This window comes from Xenopus tropicalis, chromosome 9 (genome assembly GCF_000004195.4).
Source record: "Xenopus tropicalis strain Nigerian chromosome 9, UCB_Xtro_10.0, whole genome shotgun sequence".
NCBI lineage: Eukaryota > Metazoa > Chordata > Amphibia > Anura > Pipidae > Xenopus > Xenopus tropicalis.
Window position 1 is genome coordinate 72,042,147 of NC_030685.2, and position 17,993 is coordinate 72,060,139.

The 17,993-nt window shown below is 39.6% G+C and overlaps 1 protein-coding gene across 2 annotated transcripts in view; it reads left to right on the top strand.

The window, feature by feature from the left end:
• Positions 1-330: 330 nt before the first annotated feature.
• dpp4 (dipeptidyl-peptidase 4) overlaps positions 331-17,993 on the top strand; it is a 60,438-nt gene continuing 42,775 nt past the window's right edge. Inside the window, exons 1-3 of one of the 2 annotated variants that reach the window (XM_012970411.3) lie at positions 331-509; positions 1,178-1,215; positions 1,528-1,615. In XM_012970411.3, the coding sequence (XP_012825865.2) occupies positions 365-509; positions 1,178-1,215; positions 1,528-1,615 (271 nt within the window). In that variant the 5' untranslated portion in view covers positions 331-364. 2 annotated transcript variants of the gene reach the window in all.

Below are 17,993 nucleotides of genomic sequence, written 5' to 3' on the forward strand. Positions count from 1 at the left end.
CATGTCTTTAAATGAGGTGGTGGGTTGCTATGCAAGAGCCATAGCAACAGGTCTGGACTGGGATTCAAAAAGGACCCTGGCATTTAAAGTACACTGGGGCCCAAACAGCCCCCCACCAGCCCAATAAATAGTGACTGCCTATGGCATCTTACAGAAACACCTCTGGCATTTGACAGAATCCACAGATTGCCAGCCTGGGCCTACTTGGCTATACCTGATAGTATTTACATGGCAACTTTAATTTCAGCATTGCTGTCCCTTTAAATAACAATTTTGATCCCAGATGAATCAGCCAATGCCCAAGCAGAAGCTAGCTTTAAATCTTAGCCTGTTGGTAGCCCCCAAAGGGCTGGGCCTTCCAAGCATGGCTTTAGCTGACTCAGAGAAGGTGCTTGGTTGCTATGCAAGAGCCATGGTGATTCCTCATAGACTTTTACAAGGCCTTCAGCGGCAGCGAGGGATTCTACAGAGAGATGAGCATGGTGGCTATAAACTGCTCGGCTCTGCAGGTCAGTGCTCTTATGACAGATGTTTAACCAGGCACAAATCTGCATTCACAGCAAAACTGAAATATGTATGCACATCTCTCCAAAAATGAATATAAATGCGTTGCTTATCTTCATAGATTGTATGCTCCTTAGGTCAGCATTCCCACAAGAGATCCAGCTGTATCATAAATTCCTTAGATATCTTAAATATCTCCCTCCTTGGGTACAGCACTGCATATGCTTCTAAGCAATAGAAATAAATGCAAATAATGGCATTCTAATACCAGGAACCAGCACTGTGTGCTGCTCATCCCCCTGAATGGGCTAACTCCAAGCCATTCCAATGCAACCTGACTGCTCACTCATCACACATTCCCCTCCCAGTCCCAAACAGCTGGGAGAAAGTTTCTCTGTGCACTTTGAGACTGATTCCTGAGCTGATCGCAGTTTCCCTGTGTAAGTGGAGCCTTACCAAGTGTAAAGATCAGTGTGACTGCACTCCCAGGACTTCCATTGGCAAGGGACACCAGCACCCTCATTCTGTGCCCAACCGCAGTATCTCCTCTTGGCTAATGTTTAACTATTTTGGCTGAGTTTGTGACAAGCCTGCCTTCAATCATCTCGGGATATCTTACCTCTCCATTTATTTTCTTCTCTTTGCTCCACTGATGTCCCTTGTCCTGGCTAAGGGAACGCCAGCTGTAGAAGAATCCCAAGAAAAATGAAGGTCAGTAGATACAACTAAATGTTCTCTCAAAGTGTTGGCTCTATAATATGGAATGCTTGGTGCTTTCTGTAATGTGGAACACAATGCCTCATGCCTATCGCAAAAAAAAATGTCTTGGTCTGAATTTTGGTGTTTCACTTTTGGATGTGAAAATTGGTATGATTCAAAACAACACCCCCCTCTGAGTGGTAGGGGCTGTCCAGTACTCTGAAATGTCCATTGGGATTGTTGCCACTTTTCATTCTGTCTTCCTTGGATAGGTTTGGCAGAAGCTTTTAGCTCAGTGGGTGATAGTATCCTTTTGTCTTTCAGACATGGCTGAAGTGGTTGCTAGGTATACTCATGGGGGCAGTGGTGGTTACTGTCGTGGCTGTTCCTGTGGCTCTACTTGCAACCAAAGGTAAGGAAATAAATACTTATTGCTACCAAGTAACAGTGCCTCTCTGCAATAACAAGCCTTACTATATATATATATATATATATATATATATATATATATATATATCTATCCTGTATATATACATCCTGACAATGGTCCCATGTCAGTGTTAATTTCAGTTTTTGTTCAGCAGCTCTCCAGTTTAGAATTTCAGCAGTTATCTGGTTGCTAGAGTTCAAATGACCTTAGCAACCAAGGAGTAGTTTGAATGAGTAACCTGAATTTATTTTTTTTTTTTTAAATATAAAATAACAATTACAACAATAGCCTCACAGAGCAATAGTTTTATGGCAGCTGGGGTCAGTGACCCCCATTTAAAAGTTGGAAAGAATGCAAAGTAAAAAACTCTAATTCGAATTATGTTGCAAAAACTCGAATATTTGTTTTATAAAGTGCAAAAAACCTGAAAAACTCGAATGTAAAAATTTGCCCTCTAAAAGCTTGCCAGTTTCTATAGAAGTCAATGGGAATTGTCCTAGGCAAAGGCAAGCCATATTTCCAAATTTGAAGTGTTCGAGGTTTTTAATTCGAAACAAGTTTTCCTTATTAAAAAAATAAGCAAGCATTCGATATGTGAGTTTATTCAATTTCAACAAACTCGAAAATTTGATAAATAAGCCTATAAGAGTTAATGTAAATATGAACCAACCCCATTTAATCTGCTTTTAGCAGGCATTTCTGGAACAAAAAACCTGGTCTCCATGGGGTACAATGTATGTTTAGCCTGGAACAAGTAGTCGGCAACAAGTTGCAACTGTGACGTAGGTTATGCTCAGAATTTAAAAACCTGAATTTACAGCTACAGGTATGCGATCCCTTATCCAGAAACCCTTATCCAGAAAATTCTGAATTACAGAAAACCCATCTCCATTATAAGCAATTGATTCTAATTTTTAAAAAAAACAGAACATTGTACTTGATCCCAGCTAAGATATAATTTCCCCTTATTGGGGCAGAACAGCCCTATTGGGTTTATTTAATGGGTAAATGATTCCCTTTTCTCTGTAATAATAAAACAGTACCTGTACTTGATCCCAACTAAGATATAATTACCCCTTATTGGGGGCAGAACAGCCCTATTGGGTTTATTTAATGGTTAAATGATTCCCTTTTCTCTGTAATAATAAAACAGTACCTGTACTTGATCCCAACTAAGATATAATTAATCCTTACTGGAGGCAGAACAATCCTATTGGGTTTATTCAGTATTTAAATGATTTTTAGCAGACTTAAGTTATGGAGATCCAAATTATGGAAAGATCTGTAAAACCCCAGGTCCCGAGCATTCTGGATAACAGGTCCCATACCTGTACCTGCAAAGGGCTAATGTTCATGTAAAACTGAGGCTATACACAGGGTCACTTGTGTGTTCTCTTAAAACATGTGGCAAGTACAAGGAAACACTGGCATTAATGCCCCACAGCTAATTCCAGGATTCCCCTCGCAGGTAGCCATTACACACAGCCGCTGAGCTGGGCACTAATGCTGCTGTTATCAGAAACATGAGCTGGAAGCTGCACAACTTTTGACAATGCGATCTTTTATATAACATCAACTTATCTGCAATCTTTACTGTCCCTTTAAAACCAAATTCCTTTTGCTGTTGTCCTTATTGGTTGGTGAAAGTGTGTTGTGTAAATTAAAACATATTGTGGGCACATCCGGGGTTTGGTCTCCGAGAGACTGGAATTTTTGCTGTTTTAATCCACATCTGACGATCGTATTTGGGAGACTTGAAACATGTGCATGCCTGGCTGGGGAAGCTGAATATTTTTATGGCCTGCAGTAATGAGCGGGACGGAAGGCCAGACGATATGTATATAAATTGAATGTATATAGGGGCAGATGCGAGAGCCGTAATTTAGTGACTGATTTGCGTCCCATTGTGGAATGTATATTCCCTCTGGGTTTTATAAACTGCACGTGTTTGGAGACTTCGCCAGAAGGATCTTGGGTTCACATAGGACTTTCTCTGCATTTTGACGAATAGCTCGCAACCCTGTTCCCTTTTTGTTTTGTTTACAAGCATTTAATTCTGCTTTTGTATTTCCTGCTCTCTGCAACAACTGCTGTGTTTCACTGTAAGGGTGCCAAATGCAGCCCATAAAGATAGAACTTGTGTGATTGGTGGGGACAAATCTACACTGGTTTTTAGTACAGGTATAGGATCCATTATCCGGAAACACATTATCCAGGAAGCTCTAAATTGCAGGAAGGTCATCTCCCATAGACTCCTTTTCATCAGTAATAATAAAACAGTACTTTGTACTTGATCCCAACTAAGATATAATTACCCCTTATTGGGGGCAGAACAATCATATTGGGTTTATTTAATGGTTAAATGATTCCCTTTTCTCTGTAATAATAAAACAGTACCTGTACTTGATCCCAACTAAGATATAATTGCCCCTTATTGGGGGCAGAACAGCCCTATTGGGTTTATTTAATGGTTAAATGATTCCCTTTTCTCTGTAATAATAAAACAGTACCTTGTACTTGATCCCAACTAAGATATAATTACCCCTTATTGGGGGCAGAACAGCCCTATTGGGTTTATTTAATGGTTAAATGATTCCCTTTTCTCTGTAATAATAAAACAGTACCTGTACTTGATCCCAACTAAGATATAATTACCCCTTATTGGAGGCAAAACAATCCTGTTGGGTTTATTTAATGTTTACATGATGATTTTTTTTAGTAGACTTAAGGTATGGAGATCCAAATTCCGGAAAGGCCCCTTATCTGTAAAACCCCCAGTCCCAAGCATTCTGGATAACAGGTCCCATACCTGTAAAATATTTTCAGTGTATTTATGTGATGTGTTCTGGATCCTTGTACATATTAAAAACTTGTCTTTTCCAACCCTAGTAACCACAGTATGTTACTAATACAGGTATGGCTTCTGTTATCCAGAATGTTTGGGACCCTGTGGTCTATCTGTAATTTGGATCTGAAATCTTTTGGATCTCAATACTTTGTCATATAAAAAACATTTAAATGTTAAATAAACCCAATAGGGCTGTTCTGCCTCCAATAAGGATTAATTGTATCTTAGTTGGGATCAAGTACAGGTACTGTTTTATTATTACAGAGAAAAGGGAATCATTTAACCATTAAATAAACCCAATAGGGCTGTTCTGCCCCAATAAGGGGTAATTATATCTTAGTTGGGATCAAGTACAGGTACTGTTTTATTATTACAGAGAAAAGGGAATCATTTAACCATTAAATAAACCCAATAGGGCTGTTCTGCCCTCAATAAGGGGTAATTATATCTTAGTTGGGATCAAGTACAGGTACTGTTTTATTATTACAGAGAAAAGGGAATCATTTAACCATTAAATAAACCCAATAGGGCTGTTCTGCCCCCAATAAGGGGTAATTATATCTTAGTTGGGATCAAGTACAGGTACTGTTTTATTATTACAGAGAAAAGGGAATCATTTAACCATGAAATAAACCCAATAGGGCTGTTCTGCCCCCAATAAGGGGTAATTATATCTTAGTTGGGATCAAGTACAGGTACTGTTTTATTATTACAGAGAAAAGGGAATCATTTAACCATTAAATAAACCCAATAGGACTGTTCTGCCCCAATAAGGGGTAATTATATCTTAGTTGGGATCAAGTACAGGTACTGTTTTATTATTACAGAGAAAAGGGAATCATTTAACCATTAAATAAACCCAATAGGACTGTTCTGCCCCAATAAGGGGTAATTATATCTTAGTTGGCATCAAGTACAGGTACTGTTTTATTATTACAGAGAAAAGGGAATCATTTAACCATTAAATAAACCCAATAGGGCTGTTCTGCCCCCAATAAGGGGTAATTATATCTTAGTTGGGATCAAGTACAGGTACTGTTTTATTATTACAGAGGAAAAGGAAATCTGTTTTAAAATGTTGAATTATTTGATATAAATGCATTGTGTGAGAGATGGCCTTCCCATAATTCAGAGCTTTCTGGATAAGGGGTTTCCCATATCTGCACAATGGTTGCTGTATGTACCAGTGTTTCAATGATATCTGTCAATATATTTTACACCATTTCCTGTACTTTACAGTATAACATGAAGAACTATAGCACTGGCATACTCCTAACAGCCTAAGTCACCATTATGGTATCACTAACTGATTAGGGATATTAAATATTATCATAAACACTTTTACTACATATCATATCACACTAGGATAGGTGTAGGATAAGAAGCCAGAAAGCCTTTTGAGTGTGGGGGGGGGGGATATTGGAAGGTTCTCACACACATAGGAAGGACATACATACTCCTTGCAGGTAGTGCCCTGACCAGAATTGAACTCGGGACTCTAGTACTGCAAGGCAGCAATGGTAACCAAGAGGCAGTACTTTCAGTACAGTATTATTACTGGAATAGGCTTAGACCTTATAAACATCAAACAAATGTGCTACCTTGGGTTTGCCTGGCTTGTACCATAGTACATCAGGTAGATCACACAAGTTGGAAAGCATTAAACTGCTGCAATGACATTGTATTTATCAAAGTTCCACTCCAAAATGGCCCCCAGTGCAGCACAGCCATATTATAAAGTGATGGTATATTTCATTAACATACAACTTGGGGGGGGATTATGAGTGGTAATAAGGAAACAGTGGCATCCTGGTGCACTAACCCACACCAACCTGTGATTTGCTTTCAATTCCCTACCTGCAGTAGACATATCAAAGCTACATTCTGATGATTGCAATAGCTTACTGCAACAGGACAAATGTATGCATTGTTGGGGAAATGAAATGGCGACATCTGAGAGTGCTACACAAGTGTTGCGTGCTTTGGCCAGGTATACTGTCAGTTTGGTGGCTAGTGGCAGCTAAGCCAGGAGTGTTCAGGCCATTACCCAATTTCTTTTAGGCCAAATGGATTCATTGAGGCAGGGCTTTTTGTGCTTTTAGTGTTACTGTTCAGTGGCTGACCAAAACCCTGTCTGTGCTCTAAACCCCAATGCTGAGCTTCAGCCTAAAGAATAGTCCATGAAGACAGAATAACACTGAAGCAAAACTTGGTTTCTTTCCCAAATATCTAGTTGAAGTTTGCTCCTTCACTGAGTATAATTCTTAGTCTTTTCTATGGTCCGCTATGATCTAGATGCACCAATGTGTCTATTTCCACTTTTGGAAGGTATCTAGTCTCTGACTACTTTGTCCATCATCTACTCTAGCATGGCTACGCATAAGCTGCAAGGAATTCAGAAACCCACTAGTCTGTCAGCTAGCCCCATTCAATAACATGACCAAAACAGCTGCTGGAAAAAAATCCATCAACTGATGGAATGTGGGGGTTAGATCAAGGTTGTCATATGTCCCAGCTGGCAGTTGTAGTAGCTGTCAGTGGGCTAATAATGCCGGAAATCAAAGCTGAGATGTTATTTTATGGAGCTAGTGGAGACAGGCAGAAGGCATGGGGTCTTTATTTATTATACATCAGGGAGCTGTCCTCCTTATTCTACCTATTCTCTTATATGGGTAGGGCAGATAATCACGCAATAAACACTGCTCCCTGAGGATTCCCCTGCCCTTCCTTATTGCCCTTGGGTCACAAGAGATATCAGGTTCCCTCTCTCTCCTATAATAATCTGAGTTTTGGGGATACTATCCCTTACGTGCCCATTTCTAATTCTTGGCAAGCTAGCTTATCCAGCAAAAGCTCAGAAAGGGCACCTTGGGGTATATTTATCATGCTGTGTAAAAAGTGGAATATGACATTAGCAGTGATGCTCACAGCAGCCAATCAGATGCTTTGCTTTGGTTTTTTAACTGTTGAAATCTAATTGCTGATTGGTTGCCCTGGGCAATATCACCAGTGATGCTTCACTCCCCTTTTTACACAGCATGGTATATATAGGTGTACACAGTGGCTTCTAGCTGGTTTCCCTCCATGCCCTGCATGGCCAGTGCTCCTCGAGGTCTCACCACAGTAGTTAAATAGAGACGTTTCAGTCATGGCAAGCAATATATAATTAACATCTCACTTGTCTTCCTTTAGTCATCTGATATAAACAAACTCATCAGCATCCTGCATTGCGTCACATACACAGGATCCTTGGGTTAAGGTGGTTATACACCTTCAGATTTTAGTCTTCTCCTGGCAAATGTTCAGATATCAATTGTATGATCTAAAACTAACATTCAGACTGAAATTGTAGGATAAAGCCCTAAACACAACAAATGGAAGGATGTTCTGAACATGACATATTTGGCAGGCACCAACTGTACAAAAGTGACTTCATGGAAAAGCATTGTAGGTCCCCCGAGGATCTCATCAGATACACAATACTTGTGCAGATTTTATCGTTATCCAACTGAAATGTTCTAACCTCTCCGATTGACTAAATGACTGATTGTCGTATGAAAATTAATAAACGTTTTGTATGATTATATATCAGGGTGTGTATGGGCAGCTTTAGACTGATACCTGCCTTCAGTGGTACATTGGGTATTGCAATGATAAACTCATATATTCGTTGGGGTCAAGACTATTCTATCTGTTTTCAATACATTAAAGTACTTTAATTCAGAAGTGGTATTGATCTTGTGTTGCTCTAAAAGATGGTAGTGTCCAGCTGTGTAACTAGATATTGCTGGGCCCCTTGGCCATAAAGCTTTGGTAAGTTAACCTATTCTATAATTGCTCAATAATTAGGGCGTCACTGGGCCCTCTACATTACTGGGCCCCCCTGTGACCGCAGGGTCTGCTTCCTTTGCAGTTATACCCCTGTTAGTGTCCCAGATTAGCCTGTTTAATACACAGGCCCAGAAATTAGCAGCTGACTACCCATACTGTGATCTAAAGATGTCTCCATACTCTATACTACTTACTGCCTTATTTTCCCTTTGGCCAATGCACAGTCACACTCAAAGTAATTGGTGGCAGTCTCCAAAGTCTATCTCTCTGACAACAGACAGGGCATACAACTTTAACACTTTACTGTTTCTGCCCATTAGGGGGTCATCCCCCCCCCATGGTCCTTAATGTATTAGTCGTTCTGACACTCTAATAATAAACTAGAGATGCGCTGAATCCAGGATTCGGTTCAGTATTCAGGCAGGATTTGGCCTTGGATTCAGGGGTTCGGCTGAACCCGAAAAACTGGGTTCGGCGCATCCCTATAATAAACAAATACAATAATCAAAACTTACAAATACAGTAGGATAAAGCTTGGGACCTGGGGTTTTCAGATAAGTCTTTCTGTAATTTGTAGCCCATTAACAATACCCGGTAGGATTGTTTTGCCATCCTTTATACGGCCTTGTCACCATCAAGTACAAGATGGTTCGTTATAACCGGGAGAAGAGTGGTTAGTTAGAAACTAAGACTTTTATAGAAGATTAGAAGATGACATTCTAGTGTTATGGAGCTTTCTGGATAAAGGGTTTTGAATAATGGATGCCGAAGCAAGGTACTGTAACACATGCACTCTTAGCTACAATACAAAGACCCAGAAGGCCTTATGCTATAGGGTATAAATGAATTTTTCCCCCCGCGATTCCTTCTCCTCCTAACTAATAGAAAGTAACATGGCAACTCTCATATGTACCATATAAGCAAAAATGCAGAAAGATAGCTTTCCAGTTAGGAAATGAACCCCACTATGAAGGTACATAATATATAATTCTTTGCCAAATCTCACTCTGTAAATGAATAGTCGGCATACTGCTCCATAATGTGCTGGTCATACCCCATGTTCAGTCTGAATGCACTTGTGTTTTATGGTCTCTGTAATAGTCTGTAAATTGGGAACATAGTTTCAGTAGCTTATAAAGGGACTTAGTAGTCAGAGGGTTAAGGGAAATAAAATGGAAGTTCACCCCTATACATATAAAGCGAAGGCATGATTTATTATGAAACTTCCTTCCTTGTGCAAACTGATATAATAGAAAGGTCATTGCTTGTGTATGCTGGTATACTGGGTACTTCACACAAGCCCACTGGGTTTTTATTGTGTAATTCAAGGGGAACTCCGGCTTCAAAACCAAAATTCACTGGTCTCTGTTCCTTCAAAAAGTATGAATAAATACCATGTTGAAATCCAGCTGCAAAACCATTCTTCTCTTCTTGCATCCCCCGTGGCGGGGGAGGAGGGACTAAAGCATTGATGTTACAAATTGTAATAACTTCTCCACAGCTTACAGACATCATGCAGGAACTACATAACCCACAATGCATTGCTCTGTGACGTTCCTTTCCTTATTGACATTAGTGTGCAGGGGCTGGTGGAATTTGAAGGATGCAGACTGAAGGCAGGCTGAGGACAGTCGACTACTGCTGCATTTTATTTGAGTCTCAACGTAGTCAGCCAGATCAGCAGCAGAACAGGGGGCGGGGCTTAGGGAATTGTTCCAAACCATATTATTACATTAAAAATCATGAAAAGGCTGCTCTGAAACAGCAGTGAAACCACACGCACATTCAGTTGTGTCAAATGCTGCACATATGGACTCCATGACTAATGGGCAGAAGCTTCTATACAGGGTTCTGAACAGATATTGGTCCAGATTCAATTCAGTGAGCAAGAGGTTTAGCAAGTGAAAACCCATGGATGAGATTTCATTTGTGATGCAATTCAGAAAAACTTGTCTCAAAGTTTATGTGAAAACTCTATTGACGTCTCTGGGGAAAAAAACAAACTGAATTTGGACATGTTTTTTCTCCTCAAATTGGATCTCGTCCATAAGTTTTCACATGATAAACCATGAGATCGCTTTTTCTCATTGAACCGAATCTGGCCGAACGTTGGAGAAATCACAATGTTATTTATGGTCTTGTTTGGTGGTTCCTGACCTGTAAGGACCAAGAGCAGCTTCTAGGAGGCATCTTGAAGGCCAGTTAAATTGATATTGGCAGGTCATTAAGAATGAGATTTTTGGGAGGGTATATTATGAATTTCCTGGCAGCCCAGATGGACTAAGAATCAGCTAATTTGTTGTCTTAGATATTCTTGGAATTATTTCCAAATTGATGACTGTCCTATATTAATGTATCTGTAATCTTGTATGTAGAAATGTAGAGCTAGGCCAAAAACTCTGGTCTGGATGTATAATCATAAAATAAAGTTCTTTTTAACGGATTGATAATCTAAGCTAAGATGTAACTTGGTCTCCTTTGACTTTCTATTGTGCCTCTCTAACTTGAAATTTAAAATGCTGCATGGTAGTTGGAACTAGACCAAAATTACAGATTGAAATATTTAAGAGGCCACCCTTTTAATTATGTAGAGTTAAATAGCCCTTATGGCTTTAAATCCCTACAGATTCAGTTCCCTTAGTTGCTGGGCAGAAGGGAATGTATCTAAGTAAGTTCATTAACATACGTGTGCTATTGGTTAGAAGGTATGGTGACCACTTCCTGCCGCAGTTTGGTATAGTGTTGGGAAACTAGTGGCACCTTCCTGTTTGCTTCCACCTGAGGAACAGGGTGGATGTGTGCTGAGACCCCAGGGCTTCAGCCCAGGCCCAGTGAAGTCGGGGAACAGGGCCCCATGAATCAAGCATTTGATAGTGATATTTATAGCACCACTCTAGGGGTGTAAGGCAGTAAGGGTTTAGCTAGAAAGATCAGTTCTGAGCTCCTACATAGGACTTGCAGTTTTGGAGGTATCTCTCCTAGGCCATATTGCCTGTAGTGTAGGGATCCCAGTGAATAGGGAATCAGGATAGAGAATTCCCTGAGGGGATCCACTACGGAGTGTGGCAGAGGTGAAGTGAGATTCCTGCCGAGTCTGTACTCGGAGTGTCAGCCTGTATTACACGCTCTATGTGGTGTTGCCTGTACCACTGGCCTCTGAGAAGCTGTATTGTAACCCTGTGGATGTTCAATAAACACTTGTTATTTATTTGTTTGCAAGAACCTCTGGCGCTCACTGTTTCCATTTTTCTGCATAGCATAAGAGAGGTGTAGTTGCACAACACCCTCTCCTTCCTCTTCCACTTAGTGAAGGCCCATTCTGGGTGAGAGAGTACAGTGTAACCCATGTTCTTCTGCTACTAGTCCGAGAAGGCAGCTATTGAGCTGAAATAGAGGTTATAATTATTTTTATGTTTAACGATGGTTTTCGTTCCACTGAATGGTACAATGCCTTTTCCTGCCTGAAGTTATTTGCTTTATTAATATCTGTCATGAGTTTCAACCACAGATGCTGTTTTGCAAAATGTATGTTTGCTGATAATACTTTAGGCATTGAATTTCTTGAGATATTTCAAATTATGACTGAGCAATGAGTAGGGAAAAAACATCCAAATGCCGGATGAAAAAGAACATCCATATGAGCTGCTACAGGAACCAAGCCAGTCCCGTGACACCGAGCACTAAACGAGAGGCAGTTAAACTCGAGTTCAGGCAGGGTCAGTATTTTAAAGCCTGAAATATTTTAATAGAACGTCAAATAATTGAAGAACATTTTAACTGTTCCAGTAGTTTGTTAATTAATTAGAAACGGGGTTGATTTCAATTATGTTTGCACTTGTTTGTGCTGAAGACCTAATTATTAATACATTTGTGTTTTTAATTTGTTATATAAACAATGTCATAATCCAGTTGCATCAGCTTGTTATTATTCTGGCCATAATCGGATCCAGTCCTCCTATTTTCCCATTCATTCTGATGAGAAGATTTGTATTTCATACAAAACCCCATAACAAGGTCACCTACATTTTAAACCAATAAGTTTTAACCAAAACTTGGATCTATCAAATGGAAACCATGTGTTTTGCCAGGTGGTAGATGTGAATATGGTGGACAGTCTGTCTAATTGATATTAGTGGATAAGTATTTATTTTCTCATGGTCTACTAGTGTAGGGCTGGGCCTCCTATGGCACACTTCAATAGACAGGGCCAACTCGGGGGACAAGTAGATGAGACAGCACCTTACAGTATATAAGTTATAAAGGCTTATAGTGGAACTGGTGGTGGGGATTGTCCCACACTAGAGCCAATTAAGGCCATGATCCAGTGGTCTGCTAGCAATCTAGGAGAAGATCTGGCCTATACGGACCTTCACTTGTAGATCAAATTAGCCACAGAAATGGTGGAGTTTGTTACAGTGTGACCAATTAACCTTTCAGCACTAGGCCACTATATTATCCAAACTGTGGCTTTATTTCATGATTCTGTTTGATTAATAAATATATGTAAGACTTGGGGGGCAAGTAAAGATCTTCCTACAAGGTTGTTCTCTGGAAGACCAGCCTGTAAGATTTATATCCGAGCACTGACCCAATACAATGGGGCCTATTTATAAAGTTATCTACTCCACTATTTAATTCTATGATGTACATCTTAATCGTGGATATTATCCATAACAAAGAATTATCTGAAGTGTTTATAACAGAGTTAAATAATGCCAAAAAGGGGGGGCGTGGCTGAACGCCAACCAAGATGGACGCTTAGCTCAGGAGCTGCGACACAGCTCGATCCAATTGTGAGGAAATAACCTACTAAACATGGGGAAACACAGTAAAAACAGAGATCCCCAAAGGGAAGAACCAAAGGGGAACAGACTTACCGAATCACAGAAGTTTCTGAAAACGTTTCTAACACCAGCGGAGCAAGACAGCGACGCACACGAGGGAAGCTCAGAGACAGGCAAACCGGATGGCACAGACGCAGACTCTGAATGTGAATCCATTAATACAGATCAAGGTACTCTTTCATATCTTAAAACTCTACCTACAAAACAAGATTTCCTTGATTTAGCGACGCAAATTAAAACGACGCTAAAAGAGGAAGTGGGGGACCTAAAGGCCGAGATCACTGCCCTGCACTCCAAGACAGCAGACATAGAACACAGAGCCGAGTCAGTAGAAAACACTTTAGAATCTTTATTAACGGTTACAGAATCACAAAGCAGGGCAATACAACTACTCACCCGCAGAGTCGAGGACCTTGATAATAGAGGGCGACGATGCAACCTAAGAGTGAGAGGCCTTCCTGAGTCGATAGACCAGCCGATTCTGAAACAAACAGTACAAGCAATATTCAATGATATACTAGGCCAACAGCCTGCTAACGATCTGCAAATTGAGAGAATACATAGGGCATTAAGGCCAAGAGGTCTCCCCACTGAAAAACCAAGAGACATTATATGCTGCTTATTAAGCTACACAAAAAAGGAAGAGATACTAACTAAAGCACGCCAACTGAAAGTAGTTAAACATGGAAACACAGAAATTGTTATCTTACAAGACCTGTCCTGGTTTACCCTCAAACAAAGGAAACTACTGAAGCCACTGACAGATATGCTTAAAGAGAGACAAATCCTATTTCGCTGGGGCCACCCATTCGCCATCCAAGCGACAATAGAAGGGAAAACACATACCCTAACAACCCCAGAAGACATACACCCATTCCTGCAAGCATGCAAAGCAGAAAATCTGGATTTGACAGAATGGGTCAAATTTGTGCAGCTTCCCAAACCCACTTCCCTACAATACAAAGAACCATGGATGGAAGTAACTACGCCTAAATCCAAAAGGAGAAAGATGAAACTAACACCAGAAAAGCTACCTCCCCAAGACAAAACTAAGGATACAGGATGAAAAATGATGTGCTATGTAACAAAGGAAACACACCCTCACGAAATTAAAAACTTAAGTTTAATAAGTACCTGCTGAGCTGAAGCCTAATCTGGTTTGGCACACCCACCCCCCCGATATATGGGCAAGACAAATGATTTGTCAAAGAGAAACTGCCTTAGAGCACAAAGCCCAACTTCTGAAAGGTTATATAATATGTTTTTACTAACAATGCTATGGTTTAAACTAATGAATCAGTTTATTGTTATTTGTTTTATACAAGTTGAATTTTGCTGAAATACAATAAGTGCAATGGTAAATGTCATAGATGTGAACAAATATACTTACCACAACTTAGTAATGGATAACACTGTTAAAGTAATTTCTTTAAATGTAAATGGTCTCAATATCCCTGAGAAAAGAAGGCAAATAGTAAATGTAATGAGGAAAGGAAAGGGTGACATTATTTTATTACAAGAAACACATTTCAAAAATACTCCACAACCAATGCATAAGCTAGGCACCTTCTCACAATGGTACTATAGTAACAACCCAGATCAAAAAACTAAAGGGGTAGCAATAGCAATACGCAAGAACCTAAACTTCCAATTGGAAAACACCCTAAGTGATCCCAATGGTAGATACCTATTCATTAAAGGTCAGCTATACCACACACCCTGTACTATAGGTTGTGTTTACTTCCCAAATAAAAACCAGATTCCCTTCTTGAATAAACTCAAGGAAAAAATTACAGATTTTGCAAATGGGCTATGCATCATAGGGGGTGATCTAAACTTCCCTGTAGACCCACAAAACGACACCTCCAAAGGAAGCTCTGTACTCCCACTTTCTAAATTAAAAATAGCATCCAAATCCCTACAGTCCCTACGACTGATTGACACATGGAGATTCCATAACCCAACCACAAAACAATATACACATTACTCAAGTACACAAAACAGTTATGCCCGAATAGACTATGTATTTATTTCACAACATCACCTACACTGGCTAAAAGAAGCCAGTATAGACAATATACTATGGTCTGACCATGCAGCCGTACAGATAAAGCTAAATATTCCCAACAAAACCCCCTCCACCTGGCAATGGAGACTTAATGAAAGCTTACTAGAAGACCTAGACTGCCGCAAAGAAATTATAGATACAATTAAAGACTATAAACAAAACACACAAACAGATGGAACTTCTCATCTTACAAAATGGCAAGCATTAAAATGTGTCTTAAGGGGTATTTTGATTAAACACGGCACACGAATAAAGAAAGATAGACAAAAAAAGACAACCCAACTAATTAGAGAAATAGGTAAGTTGGAAATTCAGCACCAACAAAATCTATCACTAGACACCTATAGACTGCTGACGGAAAAAAGGAGAGAACTAAAGCAATTATCCAATAGTGCTACCAAATATGCAATGACCAGACTTAGGCAAAAATATTATGAATACGGGAATAAAACGGGTAAACTGCTAGCTAGAGCACTTAGGCAGAAACAACAAGATTCATATATACACAAAGTGAAAAATGAAGAAGGCATTATGCAATTACTACCAAACAGAATTGCAGAAGCCTTCAGACATTACTACAAAAACCTTTACAATATTCCCCAACATCCTAACCAAATAAAACTAGAACATAAGATACAAACTTATCTTAATGAAAATGCATTACCAAGAATAGAGAAACATATACTACAAGAACTGGAATCCCCCATCCAACTCCACGAAGTCATAGAAGTAATTAAAAATTTAAAACTCCAGAAGGCACCAGGCACAGATGGGTACTCTGGTAAATTTTATAAAAACTTATCGGAGTACTTAGCCCCTTTGCTGACAAACTGTTTTAACGAGATTGGACCCGAAAAACCTCTGAACGAGGAATTCTTGCTAGCATACATTTCGGTCATACCCAAACCCGGGAAGGACCTTACCAATTGTAGCAGTTACAGACCCATCTCTTTATTGAATCTAGACCTTAAAATATACACAAAGATCTTAGCAACTAGACTCAACCCCATCTTACCTGAATGGATACACAGGGATCAAACAGGCTTTATCCGAGGCAGGGAGGGTAAAGAGAACACAATGAAGATAATAAATATGATGTGCTGGGCGAAAGAACATCGAACGCACTCTCTGCTTCTCTCAACGGATGCAGAGAAGGCGTTCGATAGAGTTCATTGGACTTTCCTAAAAAAAGTACTTAAACTCAGGAATGGGTACAATGTTCATAAATAAAATTATGGCACTCTATACAATACCACGGGCTCAAATTAAAATTAATGGTATACTCTCAGAACCATTTACAATACGAAATGGTACCAGACAAGGGTGCCCACTCTCACCACTCCTTTATGTCCTTTGTATGGAACATTTATTGATTGCATTAAGGCAAAACCCAGATATAACAGGACTCACCATAAAAGGGGAACCGCTCAAAATAGCAGCATTTGCTGATGACCTACTCCTTTTCTTAACGAAACCACTCATCTCCTTACCAATAGCAATGAAGGAACTCAAAAATTATGGAGACTTATCAAATTATAAAATCAACATGACTAAATCGGAAGCACTACCAGTAGTGCTCCCAGGGAAACTACTTACTCAACTAAAAAACAACTTCAAATTTCATTGGCAAACAGAGAAAATACAATACTTAGGAGTACACATACCGACAGATCTACATAAAATCTATGAACACAACCACAAACCAATGCTGTCCAACTTATCCACCCAACTACAGAGCTGGAACCACAACCATTTCACCTGGACGGGACGGATTAACATCATTAAAATGTCAATACTCCCTAAACTGCTATACCTATTCCAAACATTACCAATCACTTTACCCAAATCTTTTTTCCACCAAACGGAACACATGGTGTCACAATTCATATGGACAAAGAAAAAAGCGCGACTCAAAAAAACCATTCTATATAAACCAAAAGAGAAAGGAGGCCTAGGGTTGCCAGATTTCTTTTCCTACTACCAAGCAAGTATTGTGTCTAAATTAGTGGAACACACCTATACAGCCAACGACAAACAATGGATAAAAATAGAAAACCAATGGGCAAGCCATCCATTAGCAAATGTAGTCTGGAACAAAGAGAAAAAGAAGGAACTACACATAGGCCAAAATTCACAAATTCAAGCGCTAACAGAAACATGGAAAAATCTCAATAAGGAATACAATCTTATCCCATTCCCATCTCCACTTATACCATTGGGAGACAATTTAGACTTTCCACCAGGAATCATGGACAAAGGCATGAACAATGCGTTTGGAATACAAAATTTACAGTTACAACATGTCCTAGCAACAGCCACAGAACCACCAGCAATAATGATCAACAAAGACACCTGGACTAAGAAGGACTCATGGAGATATTTACAAATAAAGAACTTTCTTAAAGAACTACATAACTTACAGCAACCTCTTAGACCCCTAACAGACCTTGAACGCCTGTGCAATAGGAACACCAGTCCTAAACATCTAATCTCAACTGTTTATAAAATCATTATCCAAATTAAATATGCCAACTTACCTCACTTCACCCGCACATGGGCACAGGAACTCCAGATTGACCTAGTGGAAGAAGAGTGGGAAAGAATCTTCAGAACTGTAGCGAAATGTTCCATAAGTAACAAATTCCAAGAAAATTCATACAAGATCTTATCATACTGGTACAGAACTCCAACACAACTTTACAAAATGCGTTTGATAAGTGTTGGAGATGTAATGGTGAGAGTGGGACAATTTCCCACATCTGGTACACG